At 42.7% G+C, this 15,371-nt stretch overlaps 1 protein-coding gene across 2 annotated transcripts; it reads left to right on the forward strand.

Annotated features, from left to right (window-relative positions):
• The first annotated feature begins 85 nt into the window (after nucleotides 1–85).
• On the forward strand, nucleotides 86–9,658 carry Mrpl30 (mitochondrial ribosomal protein L30). Of its 2 annotated transcripts, none has more exons than XM_057751623.1 (5): nucleotides 86–108; nucleotides 3,465–3,542; nucleotides 6,619–6,699; nucleotides 8,849–8,995; nucleotides 9,212–9,658. In XM_057751623.1, exons 2-5 carry the CDS (start codon nucleotides 3,492–3,494, stop codon nucleotides 9,413–9,415), a joined length of 483 nt encoding a protein of 160 aa, XP_057607606.1. In that variant the 5' UTR covers nucleotides 86–108; nucleotides 3,465–3,491; the 3' UTR covers nucleotides 9,416–9,658. The 2 variants fall into 2 exon arrangements, with proteins under 2 accessions (XP_057607606.1, XP_057607607.1); XM_057751624.1 differs by having other exon boundaries at nucleotides 94–218.
• Nucleotides 9,659–15,371: the final 5,713 nt, after the last annotated feature.

Here is a 15,371-nt window from a genome sequence, read left to right on the forward strand (position 1 = left end):
CGGAACCAAAGAGTTGTGCGCCCCGTGACGGCAACGGCGCGGTGTGAGTGTTGCACTGAGTCCGCTTACCTCCGTTCCTCTTCTTCCGGCTGCACCGAGAGGTCGCGGGTGAGTCGGATTGCGGGAGTTGTATTTGTTTTGTGTTTTCACGTAGGCTTCCTCTGCAGGTGTTGACTTCCTTTTCCGTTCCGAGCTGGAGGTCCCGGCGACGTAACTAGGTCTGTGTCCAGGACTGGTTTCTTGGGCTTCTAAAGCGGTCGGATTGTCACTTTATTCGCGGGTTGCTGGGTCGCGCGTCTCTTTGAGAGCCTCACTCTTGTAGCTCTCGGTCCGAGCCATTCAAGCCTGTCTGCTCGGGAATGTTGGTAGCTTTTCCAGTGTTCGTCTGGTTTATAACTCTAGGACGCTCATTGAGCATCAGTGGGAAAAAAATTCTAAAGGCAAAACTTAATTTTCAGTTACTGCGACTCCGAATGCAGCTTTTTTGCTTGTTTGTTTTGTTTACAGTTACTGTTTACTAAAGACAATGATTTTGCACGCTGCTTTGATTGTCAACTCTCTAGCTCCTTCTCTTTTGGCCAAGAGGCAGTTAGGACTGCTGCCCACTATTTTCTGGCGCTGAAAATTCAACGAAGAGAGACAATTGTTAATTTCAGAGCCCTCGGTTGATTGGATGGGGAATTCTGTGCTCTACATTTTCAGGAATGTTCACACCCCATTATAGATGTATACCTTGTTTTTTTAGAAAGAAAAAAAAAACCTAACAACTTAAGAGCTGGTGTAGTTTGGGGTTAAAGAACCGTTTACCTTCAAAGTCATTGTAAGAGGCAACACAAGCAAACAGGAAAAACAACAAAACAAAAACCAAGAACAAAACTGAGTCGCTGGGGGTGAGGGAGAAGAAAAATGGTTTGGACAACCTTCAGATTTTTCTGTTTATACACATACATCCATATGTATAGAAATAGTTTATATACCTCATGTGCTCCATGGTTTTTCCAGTTTGTTTTTATGTGTATGGGTGTTTTACTTGTAATGTCTGTGCACCACGTGCATACAGTGTCCAAGGAAACCAGAAGATTGACAGAGCCCCTGAAACTAGAGTTACAAACACTTGTGAGCTGCCATGTGGGTGCTGGGAATCAAATCTGGGTCCTGTGGAAGAGCAGCCAGTGCTCTTAACTGCTGCGCCATCATCTCTCCAGCCATACTTTTCTGCAGCAGTACGGAGGAAAGCTGATGTATGGCAGATGGCAGTATAATTGCTCCAAGGTCCCAAAGTTACATGCCAATAAGAGTAACCTACTTTATTATTAAGACATAAAATATTGAAGCTGGAGAGTACTTGTTTTCTGTGTGCAAGGCTCTAGGTTTGGTCCTCAGTACCCACCCCAGAAACAACAACAACAAAAGCAGTTAGTTTTGATGGTGACACTGCTTATATCTGTAAGTTAAACTTCAGCAGAAAATCTTGAGTATAGATGCTGCATTGAGAGGCGCAAGTATTCCTTAAGGCAAGGGATTGAGAGTGCTAGCAGCAATGTGGCTGAAGATGTTAACCGGTTTAGTGGAGGAAGACCTTACTCCATAGAAGTCATTTGCTGTAGTTGATTGAAGTGATGAAGTTTTCTCTGCCTCCCCGGAGGGAAAGGAATCCATAAGAAACAGAATTCTTCTACAAGGAAGCGTTATTTCTCTTTCCAGTTAGTTTACCCATGTATATTTGTGTGAACTTTCCCACATTTGTTTTTTACTCCAATTATAAGCTAATGCTTGTCGTTCCAGTTGGGCCACTGGGAGTGCTTTCAGTGTGTCTGTCCCTTTAATACATCCCCATGGATTTGCCCTTCTGAGTACCTCCTTTCTGATGCCACGGGGTGCAGCAGACCATCAGCTGCTTCTTGAAGCCCAGCACTGGATGAGTGGGATTTGCAGATGATGCTTAACTCAGAAGAAGTGTGAGAAAATAGCTTGGGATTTGATTAGTTCAGCTGCTGAGCAGTTTTTCCAGGGTCCAGCTCTTCTCAAGTGACATCTTAGACTTCCAGCTGTTACTTCGTTCACATCACAGAAGGTTATAGACCTTGTGAGCTAGAATCTGGTTGGTAGGTAGTACAGCACTTACCCTGTTTGGGGTACAGAGCTGCTATTTCTAATGTTGTATAAAATAGATAATTTGTAAGCTAGGTACTGTTTAGAGGGAAAATGATACACAAAGTATCTGTTCAAGGCATACATATAATTCATGAATCTCATCTTTCTGCTTTCGGTATGCATTAGGCTACACGTCTTTTATGCCTATCTGAATAAATACAACTTTTTGAGGTTACAGAAACAATGCAGGGGGCTGGAGAGATGGTTCAGAGGTTAATAGCACTGGCTGTTCTTCCAGAGGTCCTGAGTTCAATTCCTAGCAACCACATGGTGGCTCACAACCATCTGTAATGAGATCTGGTGCCCTCTTCTGGTATGCAGGAAGAACACTGTATACATAATAAATCCTTAACATTAAAAACAGAAGCAATGCAGAAGAATCATTTTTAAAAATACTAAATAGACAAAAAGTGACCTGTTTTTGTGTGCGTGCATTGTGTGCACATGTGTGTGAAGGTCAGAAATGTATACCTTAGACATTTGCCATCTTATTTTTGAGATGGGGTCTCACAACCTGGAGCTTTCCAGTTTCAGTTGGCTGGCTGGCCAGCATGTTCCAGCTACTCTAGCTCTGGGAAGATAAATAATACAGGCCACCATATCTAGCTTTTCCATAGTTACTGGTTATTTGAATTCAAGTCCTCAAACTTGCACAAAAAGTACCTTAGCAACTGGGCCATCTTTTCAACCCCAAACTCTCTCTATTTTTATTTTTTTTTTTATTTTTTTTGTAACAGAAAAGTGTAAGTGATCTAGTGAAAACATACTGAACTGCTAGCTAGGACTGGGTTGAGCACATTGCTTTTTTTTTTTTTTTCCTGTTTTGCTTTTTTGAGACTAGATCTTGCTGTGTAATCCAGGGTGACTTAAAGCTCAGAATCTTCCTGCCCCCGGCTCCCCAGGTGTCGGGTTATAGGCATGTGTCCCAGTGTCCATCTGTACATGCTCTCTTAATGGCTAGCTACCCTCGGGTAAATGATAGCTTTCTGGAAATGGTTTTTCTCGTATGTATAGTAAGAGGGTACTTGATTCTGACTTTAAGAGGTGGAATTTCTTCAGTCCTGTCTAGTTTCGTACATTCTGTGATTTCTCCAACCAAGAAAAAGGACCAAATATTCTTTATGTGTGCTGTGAAGTTTCAGGTGATAGAAACTCCCATTTCCCAGTTCCAATGGGCATAGACTCTAAACTCACTAGATGGAAATAGGATTGCTTAGTGTGTGATTACCTGTGGTTTTGCCGCTACAGAAGGGTTGTAAATCTGTCTATTTGTAATATGTTTGACCGGTAGTCTGTTTCCTGCTTTTCAGCCTCTGCAGGGAAGAATTACTACACCTATGGCTGGTGTTTTGCGTTCAGTATTTCAGAGGCCTCCAGGCAGACTGCTGGTAAGTCTTCTCTGTGTTTCTCATATAACTCAGGCGGACCTCAAACTCACTGTATAGCTGAGGATAACCTTGAACTTCTGCCTCCAGCATTGCAGTGCTGGAGATTGAACTCTAGAGCTTTGTGCATGGTAGGCGAGCACTCTGCCTATTGAGCTACATCCTTAGCCTAAGAGTTTGTTTGTTTTTTCTCTCTTTTTGATTATAAAACACACAAGTGGCTTGGTGCTGGTGGCGCAAGCCTTTAATCCCAGCACTTGGGAGGCAGAGGCAGGCGGATCTCTGTAAATTCAAAACCAGCCTGGTCTTAAAACAGCTAGTTCCAGAACAGCTAGGGTTGTTACAGAGAGAAAACCTGTCTCAAAAATCAAAAAATCAAAAACAGAAAACCACACAAGCAAGTTGTTCTTTTTAAAAGCTCTTTTTGATATAAATTGATTGGATTTAGTTTGTTCTATTTATCTAATGGTGACAAAGATCAAGCTCAGGGCCTTGTGAACACTGGGCAAATGCTGTGGCTGAGACCAAGCTCACTCTGGCAGAGCTGTGCCCTGGCCCTTATTTATTTCTGTTTTATGTGCTATTCTCTATTACCCTAATATTTCCCTAAATATTTTCAGCCACAAAACATCTTTTCCTATAGGTCAAAGCAGATAAAAAGTCTACTGCTGATTCTCCTTAATCTCTTTTAATCTTAAAGTTTTAAGGGAAACCCTTCAATTATGAAAAGTATACATTTTCAATCACAGAAAGTCAGATATACTTAGAAAAAGCAGAAGATAATCTCCCAAATGTTAGGAATGCATTAGCATTTCATTAGTATTTCCTTCCAGTGTTTAGAGAGTGGGGTGAAATGGCTAGTGTCCACATGGAGACCAGACTGGGCTCAGACCGCTCCTGACAATAGGGAAGGAAGTGTTGGCTACTTCAGGTTAGCTTATGAATTGAGAGGATTTCCTTTCTGATACTTTCGAAACTGCCCCAGGAGGATATGTGTTTTGAATCTTGAAGTTGTAAGCTGCAGACGTAGAATTAGAAGCCCAGTATTTCTGGTATATAAAGGCCAGGTGTCCCCCTTCTTACCCCGTCTGGACTTACTCTCTGGTTGTTGGTGTCAGCTCTGTAGTTCAGGGGAGGCCAGAGGAGAGTGACTGTGTGAAAGGCTGCGTGAATCCTTGTGTCCAACTGCAAGAGTAAACTAGGATTGAATAGTGTAGACGAGGCAGGGGTGGGCCTGGTGAAGGTGTTAGGGCAGGAAGAACTCAACTGTGGATTTGTATGTTGTTTTGAGACAATGTCGTAACCTATAGGCCGGCCCCTACCTCAGCCTGCCACTATCCCTACCACATCATTTATTTTTTTTTAATTTTAAAACAATCTTTTGTTTTGTTTTACATACCATTCCCTCTCCCTCACCTCCTCCCGCTCCCCCCCACTTTCCCCAATCCCACTCTCCATCCACTCCTCAGAGAGGGTGAGGCCTCCCATGGGGAGTCAGCAAAGTCTGTCACATCACTCGAGACAGGACCAGGGCCCTCCTTCATGTATCTAGGCTGAGCAAAGTATCCCTCCATAGGGAATGGACTCCAAAAAGCCAGTTCATACACTAGGGATAAATCCTGGTTCCACAGCCAGCAGCCCCACAAGCTGCCCAAGCCACACAACTGTCACCCACATTCAGAGGGCCCAGCTTGGTCCTATGCAGGTTCCCTAGCTGTCAGACCAGAGTCAGTGAACTTGGATTTCTTTTACATGATTTTGTTGAAGGTAAATTATTGCTTAGCACCCAGCCTGAGAGTGGGTAAACCGGGGTTGCAGATTTAGCTCAGTGGTAGAGCACTTCCTAGCAAGCACAGGGTTCAGTCCTCAGCTCCAGAAAAAAAACAAACACAAAAAGACCTCCTTCTCCACAAAAATAAGGTAACTAGCACACACACTTTAACTGGTTGTGGTGATACACATCTTTAATTATAGCTTTTGGGAGGCAGAAACAGGAGGATCTCAGTGTTCAGGGGCAGCCTGGTCTACAGAGGAGTGAGTTCTAGGACAGTTAGGGCTACACAGAGAAACCCTGTCTCCAAACAAATGAACGACAAAGAGTTGGTGAATCATGACCTCCAGAGCAAATTTGAGGTTCATCACTTATCTTAGAAAAATTATTTTGGCCGGGCGGTGGTGGTGCACGCCTTTAATCCCAGCACTCGGGAGGCAGAGGCAGGCGGATCTCTGGGAATTCGAGGCCAGCCTGGTCTCCAAGAGCTAGTTCTGGGATAGGCACCAAAGCTATAGAGAAACCCTGTCTCGAAAAACCAAAAAAAAAAAAAAAAAAAAAAAAAGAAGAAGAAGAAAAGAAAAATTATTTTGAAGCAGCTACTCCCATTTGTAGGAGGAGGCTGCTAGTTAGTTCCTAGCCACTTAGCCCCAAAATAATCACACAGAAACTGTATTAATTAAATTACTGCTTGACCCATTAGCTTTAGCTTCTTATTGGCTAACTCTTACATATTAATTTAACCCATCTCCATTAATCTGTGTATTAATGTGACAGTGGCTTACTGGCAAAATTTCAGCATGTCTGCTTCTGGCAGAGACTCCATGGCTTCTCCTCTGCCTCCTTTCTCCCAGCATTCTGTTTAGTTTTTGTCACCTAACTCTGTTCCCCTATAGCTCTACTATAGGCCCAAAGCAGTTCCTTTATTAATCAATGCTATTCACAGCAGTCAGAGGGGAATCCCACATCACCCATTTGTTTGCGTAGTACCTGTTACTGCATTCGGTACTGAATACCATTTACTCTATTGGTGGAGGCAGGTCTTGGCAGTAGAGACTGGGTAGCTCCAGAGATGGAAGTATTTGCCTCCACTCTTTGGGAGAAGGAAGTTACCAACTCGTGAACTGGAAGTTGATGTATGTGTGCTTTTTGCTTTATCATCCCTTAGTGTTTAAATGACGTGTATCCATGCAGTTAACCATTAGCTAGTATAGATTACAATACATCAGACATTTGTTACCTAAACACTGATAGGTACAGATTTTCACACTACACAGAGTTCTGAATAACAAGTATTTTCTGCTGCAGACTGTGAAGAAAGGTGTGGAATCTCTCATTGGTACAGATTGGATTCGTCACAAATTTACCAGATCAAGGATTCCAGATAAAGTAAGACCTGTGTCTTTTTCAAGAGTATTTTCAAGAGTACCTATTTTATAAAATTTCACATTTAAAAATTATTACATTGTGTGTGTGTGCATGTTGTGTGTATGTTTCCTTCTTCACATGTGTGTGCGCATGCCCTGACTGTACTGTGTGGAGGTATAGAGAGGGTTCTGTGGAGTCAGTTCTCTCCTGCCATCATCTGGCTACTGGGGAGTGGAGCTCAGGTCCCCAGTTGTCAGGCATGGCAGCCAGCGCATTCACCCTGGGAGCAGCTCGCAGCCCGCTGGGGCTCGTTTGCTTTTGCGTTTCTTGGGCATAGAGATGTAGTAGCGTTTGAAGCACGGTAGGATGGTGACTGTTCTGCCCTGATCCTGCTGGCTTTCATAGGAACAGGCTCTTATTATTTCCCATCTATGTGTTCCTGATTATGGTTTTCCCTTTGTATGCTGTGTTTTTTATCACCACTTCCTGAGAAAGCAGTGAGTCCCATTGAGACTATCATGTGTGACTTCCTATGTGAACTATTGCCGATTGACTCCGATCTTTGTTTTTTCTTTTTAAGTTTAGATAACACCGACTAAGCCCTCATTAATTTTTATTTTGTCTTGTTGTCATTTTGTTTGGGTTTTACTTGCTTTCTTGCTCTTTGATTAACTAAACTTTGTTTTGTAAGGTAGTTTAATTATATAGAAGAAAATGATCAGAAAATCACAAGGCTTCCTCTATGCTTCCTCTTTCCAACATACATTTTCCCCAAAACTTAACATTTTGTGTTGATATAGAGCAATTATTAAAATAGATGAAATATGAAGGCCATCATTTATACTAGGGGTCACTCTTTATGCTGTGTGTCCTATGGATTTTGATAAGTATACAGTATCATGTATTCAGTATCCAAGTGCCACATAGAAACCATGCGTTGCCCTAAATGTCACTTGAGTGCCACCTGTTAACTTCCACCCATGACTTCTAAACCCTAGCAACCCGTGATCTTTTTTACCTATTTTGTGGTTTTTACCTTGCCCTGAATCTCAAATTCTTAGAATCGTATAGCCTGTGCATAAGGTTTTTCCAGACCTTCTCATGGCTTAGTCACTTATTTCATCTTATGGCTGGATAGCAGTCCATGCCAAGGGTTTATGTAGTCTGCTTGTGTTCTCTCCTACGGAAGGACAGCCTGCTTGCTTCCAGTTAGGGGCAGTAATGCAGCTGTGTGAGCACTTGTGTGCAGCTGTTCATCTGGCTCCTAGTTTTTGGTGTTTTGTCTACATATTTGAAAGCACAGTGGCATAATAAAGACCAGTTAGGCATAGCTTTATGTTTTCCCCTCTACTGTATATTTATTTTTAGGTTTTTAAATTGTGTTTTATATGTATAAGTGCTCTGGCTACCTGTATGTGTGTGCACCATGTGAGTGCCTGGTGCCTGGGAAGGTCAGAAGACCTCAGCAGACCCTGGAACTCTAGAGTTAGTATGGCTGTGAGTGTCATATGGATGCTGGGAACTGAACCTGGTCCTCTGCGAAAGCAACAGTGCTCCTGACTGCTGAGCCACCTCTCCAGCACCGCTCCTCAATTTTTTTTTTTTTATATGATAAAATATAAAGGACAGTATTTACCACTTGCCCTCAGTTTCTGGTTGTGAGTTTTTCAGCTCTCGGGAGATTCGTTCACAATGGCTGCCCTGATTGGGCGCTGGAGCCTGCACTGTTCTTCACGTTCTTGCTGTCTAAATCCTTTCGCGTCATCTAGGGCTCTTGCTTCGTTCAGAGTTAAAAACCAAACCAAAAACCTTTACCTATGTGACATTTTTCTTTTCTCCGTCCCTCCTCTATAGACAGGGTTTGTCTGTGTAGTCTTGGCTTTACTGGAGCTCACTCTGTAAACCAGAGATCCACCTACCTCTGCCTCCCGAGTGCTGGGGTTAAAGGTGTGCACCACCACCGCCCAGCTGCTATTTTTCTTGAAGTATGTGATTCTTAAACTTCATCTGAACTCTTCAGTTTGAGGTTGAATATTACATAAAGATTAGGGATGCGATCCTTATTCAGTTTTGTTCGTATGTTGGTGTGTGATCATTTCTGAGAGAAGGAATAGGAAATGTATAAAATTGTAAGTTGGAAGAGTTACCGTTTATACTTCTCCCTTCCTAGGTGTTTCAGCCTAAACCTGAAGATCATGAAAAATATGGTGGGGACCCCCAGCACCCTCATAAACTACACATTGTTACAAGAATAAAAAGTACAAAAAGGCGTCCATATTGGGAAAAGGATACAATCAAGATGCTTGGACTGCAGAAGGTATGAGCGGTCCTCATCATCACGGCAGTCTCAGTGTGCTCAGTCTCATGGTGCTAAACCTACACTACGTGTAGTTATTTCGTATGTTTAATGAACTACTTAGCGTGACCTACTTAGAAGTTATCTTAGGAAGGATATGCCTTCAGTTTAATGTTTCCCCGAAGTGGTACCACTGCCTGTTAAATTGATCTGTGCTATTGTTCCTCTTGTTCATAGGCACACACCCCGCAAATTCACAAGAACATCCCTTCAGTGAACGCAAAGTTGAAAGTAGTTAAACACTTGATACGTATCCAGCCCCTGAAGCTACCGCAAGGACTTCCCACAGAAGAGACCATGTCTAGCACGTGCCTCAAGAGCACTGGGGAATTGGTGGTACAGTGGCATCTGAAGCCTGTGGAGCAGGAAGCAAAGTCTTGATGTCACACAGCTGCAGATTACAAACCGCAGTTATGAGGAAACGTTTCTCATTAAAGTGTATTTCAGGCCGGGCGGTGGTGGCGCACGCCTTTAATCCCAGCACTCGGGAGGCAGAGGCAGGTGGATCTCTGGGAGTTCGAGGCCAGCCTGGTCTACAAGAGCTAGTTCCAGGACAGGTACCAAAGCTACAGAGAAACCCTGTCTTGAAAAACCAAAAAAAAAAATAAAAAAATAAAAAAATAAAGTGTATTTCAGTCCAGTCGTTTCCACTGACGGAAGCTGTCGTGATTCTTCCTTGACATACAGACTTTAGGAGTTCTGATGTTACTTGGTTAAATTCTCTCCATTTGTCCCCTAAAAATTTTTACTCCATGGTGGGAAAGAATGGCATTGTTTGAACATCTAACTTTAGGTCCCTAATGCTTTAACTATCGATATCTCTTTGTAGAAACTGCTTTCTCGTTGAATCTACAGATGTTGGAGTCAGTCCTGTGTTGCTATAACAAAGTTCCCAAGCTGGGTAGCCTGTCAAGCAAGGGGGTTTACTTTGGTCCTAAGCACTGGAAAGTCCGAGTTAGGGCAGCATATCTCATGAGGACCTTCTGCAGGATTCTAGTATGGCAGGTGACATCGCACAGTTGTTTGTTTGTTTGTTTAATTCTATTATTCATTTTCATATAAATTAACATTCTAAAACATTGAAATAGAAACACTAAAATACAGTATTGCACATAGTGATCTTCGTTAAATGCCCTGTTACATCATTGAAGAGTGGTAATATACACATGGGAAGGACTGAGGGATAGGAGAACTGCAAAACAACAACAGAAGAAAATAAAACACTACTGCTTCTCTGCATAAATACAAAGTAAAAGGAAAGAGGTTGTACTTTACATAAATACAAGTAGAGCTGTGATTTAGAACATTATTTATCTCTTTAAGTTGCTGTTTATAATTGGTTTGCAGTAGCAATAAATTTTCCCCCTTTCTACATCCATAACTTTCAACCAATATTATTAGCAGCAATTGAAAAGAACAACTATCACTGTTATACAAAACCCTCTTAATGTATTATAAGTTTACTTCAAAATATGCTCAGAAAGAATGGGAAACTCACCTGTTTACCCTGACAGCAGAGTGAGTAGAGCCCTTCCCTGGAACCCTTTGGATGCAGGATGAATGCACCCTTACCTCCCAGCTGTAAATCACCTGCTGTAACACATGGTCACAACAATCATGTCAAAATCCTCAGGCAGGCATTGCACTTCACAAGGTCCAGATAGATCCGATTCATCTATTGTTTATGATAGTTATCAAAAAATAAGTTTTATAATTTCATGAGTTTCACTTATTCAAATTTCTTATGTGTGTGTATGTTTGAAGTATCATAATGTAAGATACAAAGGAATGTCTTTTGATTTCATTTACCTCTGCTCCAGACCAGTTTTTCAGGGGGTCTCAAGGGACATATTATAGAGAGCACTTCAGAGTGGGGACAGCATGACACACAGACACTACTTCTCAATAGAAACTGTGTAAGAAGTGAAGTAGAGACAAAGACTTCAGCAGGAATAACATCACCCACAAGTCCAGTCACATCAGTGTGGAGTTCTGGTTGTTAGTAGAAGGGAAGATGCTGTGACAAGGGAGAGAATCTCACCAAAGGAAACCATAGGTTGTTTAGTGTGTTCAGAGTTAGTGCTGCTTAGATGCAACGCACAGTTTTTATGTCAGTGGTAGAAGAGATCACAAGCAAGATCGGAAGCAAGAGCCAGACGGAGTACACACACCTTTAATCCTGGCACTTAGAAGGGAGCCAAATGGACCTCTTAGGAGTTCAAGGCAGCCTGGTCTACACACTGAGTTCTATGCTAACAGAGACTATGTAGTTTGACCCTGTCTCAAAACAAACAAAAGCCAAGAGACCAGTTTTGTTTTTCTGTAATGGTTTCCATTTGCTGCAAAGAGATGCATCTTTGATTTTGAGTGAGAGCCACCCTTGCCTGTGTGGGTAGGATGCATTTTAGACTGCAGATAGAAATGGTTGTGGTCTACTGACGTGGTAGTTGAAGGTTCTCTAAGACCCATGACCTCACTAGCCATGGGTGATTGGTTAGATCTCTAGTACCAGGCACAACTTCCCTCCAGCAAGGAGTTCAACTGACTGGGACCAGCTCTACTCAATACATGACAATCCCTGCACATAAGATTTGGGGAACGTCTTGGAAGTGGGGATAGAAAGAGTGTAAGAGCCTGAAAACCAGAAGTTTGCTGTGAGATTTTATCTCTTAGAAATGATAAGGAAGCCAAGCTGTGGTGCAACACACCTTTAGTCCCAGCACTTGGGAGGCAGAGACAGCCGGATCTCTGTGAGTTCAAGGGCAGCCTGGTCTATAGAACGAGTTGCAGCACAGGCTCCAAAGTTAGAGAAACCCTGTCTCTAAAAACTAATAAAAAAGAATAAGAAATGATGAGGAAGCTACACCCACAATGCCTCAACAGTATATGACTGTCTAAACAGTACCAATAGACAGGCTAACACGAAAGCGGGAATCTCATGGATGGGACAGCAATTATTAATGACTGCTGAGATGGAGAGTAATTACTTCCCCCAAACCTGCCCCTAATTGGTTATCCAGTACAGAGTTGTCAGCCCTAACATCATATACACACAAGCAATGCCAGGTAGACTCAGCAGGTTATGTGTAAACATTTATGCCTTTATTTCTCTGTATGTAATGCATATGTAACATAATAGAAAGGCGATCAATTTGAGGGGGGAAACTAGAAGGATGTGGGGGGAGGGAAACGATGTCATAGCTTAACTAAAAAAGACTGAATGAGTGAAAGGAAGCAAGAGAGTGAAGGGAGGGAGGCACACTCACGTTGTGACAGCCTGCTCTCAAAGATGGACGTTAATCCCTTCTGCCTGTGATGGTTCCAAGATCCAGTCACCTTCCACTAAGTCAACCCTACAAACATTCTACTACATGGCACACAGACATTTGGTGGAACAAACCATACACCATAACAGGTTCTTCAAGTGAATTCCAAAGCTGGCTAGAAGAACAAAGATGCCAGCAGAGGCAGGAAACGGGGCGTGGCTAGAGCAGCACTCTGCCTCTGTGCCTGGGACATGAATATAGATGGGTTTATCTCATCTCTAAAGTACAGAAGTTGATATGGGATGTCCTCTATATGCGTTGCTTTTATTTGTTCTGGAATTACAGGTCTAATTTAGCTAGAACTGTATTATTGCACTCTGCCAAGATAAACCTTCACTTCTGTGTAAATTTTTCCTGTTGGAGCAAGGGTATGTATGAAGTAAAGGTGGTTTAGCAGTTATTCAGCAGGCCGTTCTGTTTTGCGTATTAAAATGGGTGGTGTTTGTACTTGTAAAAATCCTCTGTCAGTAATTCAGATTGCTTTTTAAAGAAAGAGAAGAGAGGGAAAAAAACATAGCTTTCCTGGACCTGGGTTTGCTCCAGAAAAATCCTGTTTAAAAAACAAACTAATCATGCCAGCGCCCCCTCATTAATCCCAGTGCTGAGAAGGAACAATCCATAGCTTAGCCTACTAACCAATCCGAGGCCAGTGAGAGACCTGGGTGCATGAGAGATGGCAAATAAGGTTGTCCTCTGGCCTTCATGAGCATATGCACCAGTAGACACATACACATAAAGAATAGGAAGAGATGACTCAGCTTGAGAACACTGACTGCTCTTCCAAAAGACCCGGTTCAATTCCCAGCACCCACTTGGCAGCTCACAACTGTCTGTAAACTCCAGTTCCAGAGGATCTGGCATCCTCATATAGACATACATGCAGGCAAAACCCCAACATATGTACATGCATACATAATAAATTAGAATAGGAAGAAATCTCAGGTTTTTTTAAAATTTTATTTATTTATTATGTACACAGTACTCTGCCTGCCTGTATCCCTGCAGGCCAGAAGAAGGCACCAAATCTCATTACAGATGGTTGTGAGCCACCATGTGGTTGCTGGGAATTGAACTCAGGACCTTTGGAAGAGCAGGCAATGCTCTTAACTGCTGAGCCATCTCTCCAGCCCAAGAAATCTCAGATTAATTTATGTGTATGCATGTTTATTTGCTCCATGCGGCCTCTTATGTCTACCCTAGCCCACTGTGCCCTCATCTTAAATTCCTACATATGCAAAGACCCTATTTTTAAGAAACATTTAGTAACGTTTATGTGTGTAGGGATATGTACGTGAGTGTAGGTGTGTGAGGAGACCAGAGACGGCGTCAGACGCTCTGGGTCTGGGGTTACAGATGACTGTGAGCCACCTGTTGGGGGCGCTGAGCACCAAGTGTGTGACCTCTGGGAGAACAGCATGGACTCTGAATTGCTGAGCTATCTCTCCCGCCCAGGGGAATCCTCTCGTTTTCTTGCTCAGATACCTGGAGAAGTAGGAAGTGGTAAGAATTCTAGGGGAGATCCAGTGAGACGTCTGTAGCAACTCGATAGTGGAAAACCTGCACTCTCATGGCCCTGTATTTTCCTTTGCCCCCGTAGGTTCAGCTCAGGGCACACCAGCGTTTGCATGTACTGGCTGGCGTGTTCCTGTGTCAATTCCAAGTCTAAATGTTGCAGTCCGTGCTTTGATATATGGCAAGGGGCAGTATACCCCAAGAGTTGTGTGGGTGATAAGCTCTTCAGATTGAGGTTCCTCTGCTTCACGTGGTCGGTCTCAAGACCTTATAAGGACTGGTTCCTTAGTCCTGACTTCATGTCTCTAAGGATTGCTTCATTTGGATTTATCTCCTTTGGTCTACATTTGTCTGGCCAGAGGTTTGGTCTGGCCTCTAGACCAAAATGGTCTGACCATTTCCAAATATGAGTCTGATATAAAGTCAGGTGGTTGTGGTGCTCACCTTTAATCCCAGCATATGGGAGGAAGAGGCAGGCAGATCTCTGTGAGTTCAAGGGCAGCCTGGTCTATAGATCAGTTCCAAAACAGCCAGGGCTACATAGAGAAAGAAACCCTATCTTGAAAAACAAAGAGTCCAGATCTAAAACACTGGTCCCTAAATAAAAAAGGTTACCCTTAAAATGGCATCCAGCAAACTGAGAACTGATCTGTGCATTATTTCTGTCTACTTACTTTTGTTTTCTTTGAAATTATTAAAATATGGAACAAGTAGTCTTAGACACTAAGTAATTCTTCATATTCTCATTGCTGGCTTCCTTGTATGAAAAAATTGTTAGTCGATAGAGGTAATTATACTAAGTGCAGTAATTACAGAGAAATGCAGATGTTTCTGTGTTCATACAATAGACATGGTCTGGTATTATAGTGCATACCTGTAATCCTAATGTTGGTGAGATTGAGGCAAAAGATTTATGAGTCTGAGGCCAGCCTGGGCTGCACAGCAAGACCATTTCTCAGAAGCACTTATATCAGATGGTGCATCAAAGAAAATTCAAACAAGCTTTATCAAAACAACACATGGTAGGGGATGTAGGAGGGAGAACTGCTGAGCTCATAGCAGTTGAGAATGAATGGAAGGGAAAAAGAGGGGCTGGGGCTTGATATCAGCTCCCAGGGTGTGTCCTCCGTGGCTAGAAGACCTCTTGAAAATGCTACCTCCTTCTGTTGATGCCAGGTTGGGGCCAAGCCTTTAACGTGGGCTTTGGGAGGGGCACTCTAGATCCAAATGATAGCAACTCCATTTACCCCCATTTGGAGAAAATTTTTAAAGTGAAAGTTCAACTTTCCAATGGAAAACCTGACCTATGATCATTATCTCCAAGAGGAGCACAGGCAGCAAAGCTGAAGAAGACCAAGGTGGGTGAAGACACAAGAAAATTTAATGCTGCCGTATTTGGGGATTAACATCTTAAATTTCCGAGAACTGGCTGCTATTGTGCTACAGATGGTGACTGAGATAGTTCGAGTGTGTCTCATCAGCCGTTCTAGGAGATTCTG

This window comes from Chionomys nivalis, chromosome 19, assembly GCF_950005125.1.
Source record: "Chionomys nivalis chromosome 19, mChiNiv1.1, whole genome shotgun sequence".
Taxonomy (NCBI): domain Eukaryota; kingdom Metazoa; phylum Chordata; class Mammalia; order Rodentia; family Cricetidae; genus Chionomys; species Chionomys nivalis.

What these genes read in the sequence shown, in the direction of transcription:
- Mrpl30 (XM_057751623.1), top strand. Translation starts at nt 3,492, where the DNA reads ATGGCTGGTGTTTTGCGTTCAGTATTTCAGAGGCCTCCAGGCAGACTG. An exon ending in GGCCTCCAGGCAGACTGCTG is followed by an intron (nt 3,543 to 6,618) that starts GTAAGTCTTCTC and finishes TTTCTGCTGCAG; the next exon opens with ACTGTGAAGAAAGGTGTGGA. An exon ending in AGATGCTTGGACTGCAGAAG is followed by an intron (nt 8,996 to 9,211) that starts GTATGAGCGGTC and finishes TCTTGTTCATAG; the next exon opens with GCACACACCCCGCAAATTCA.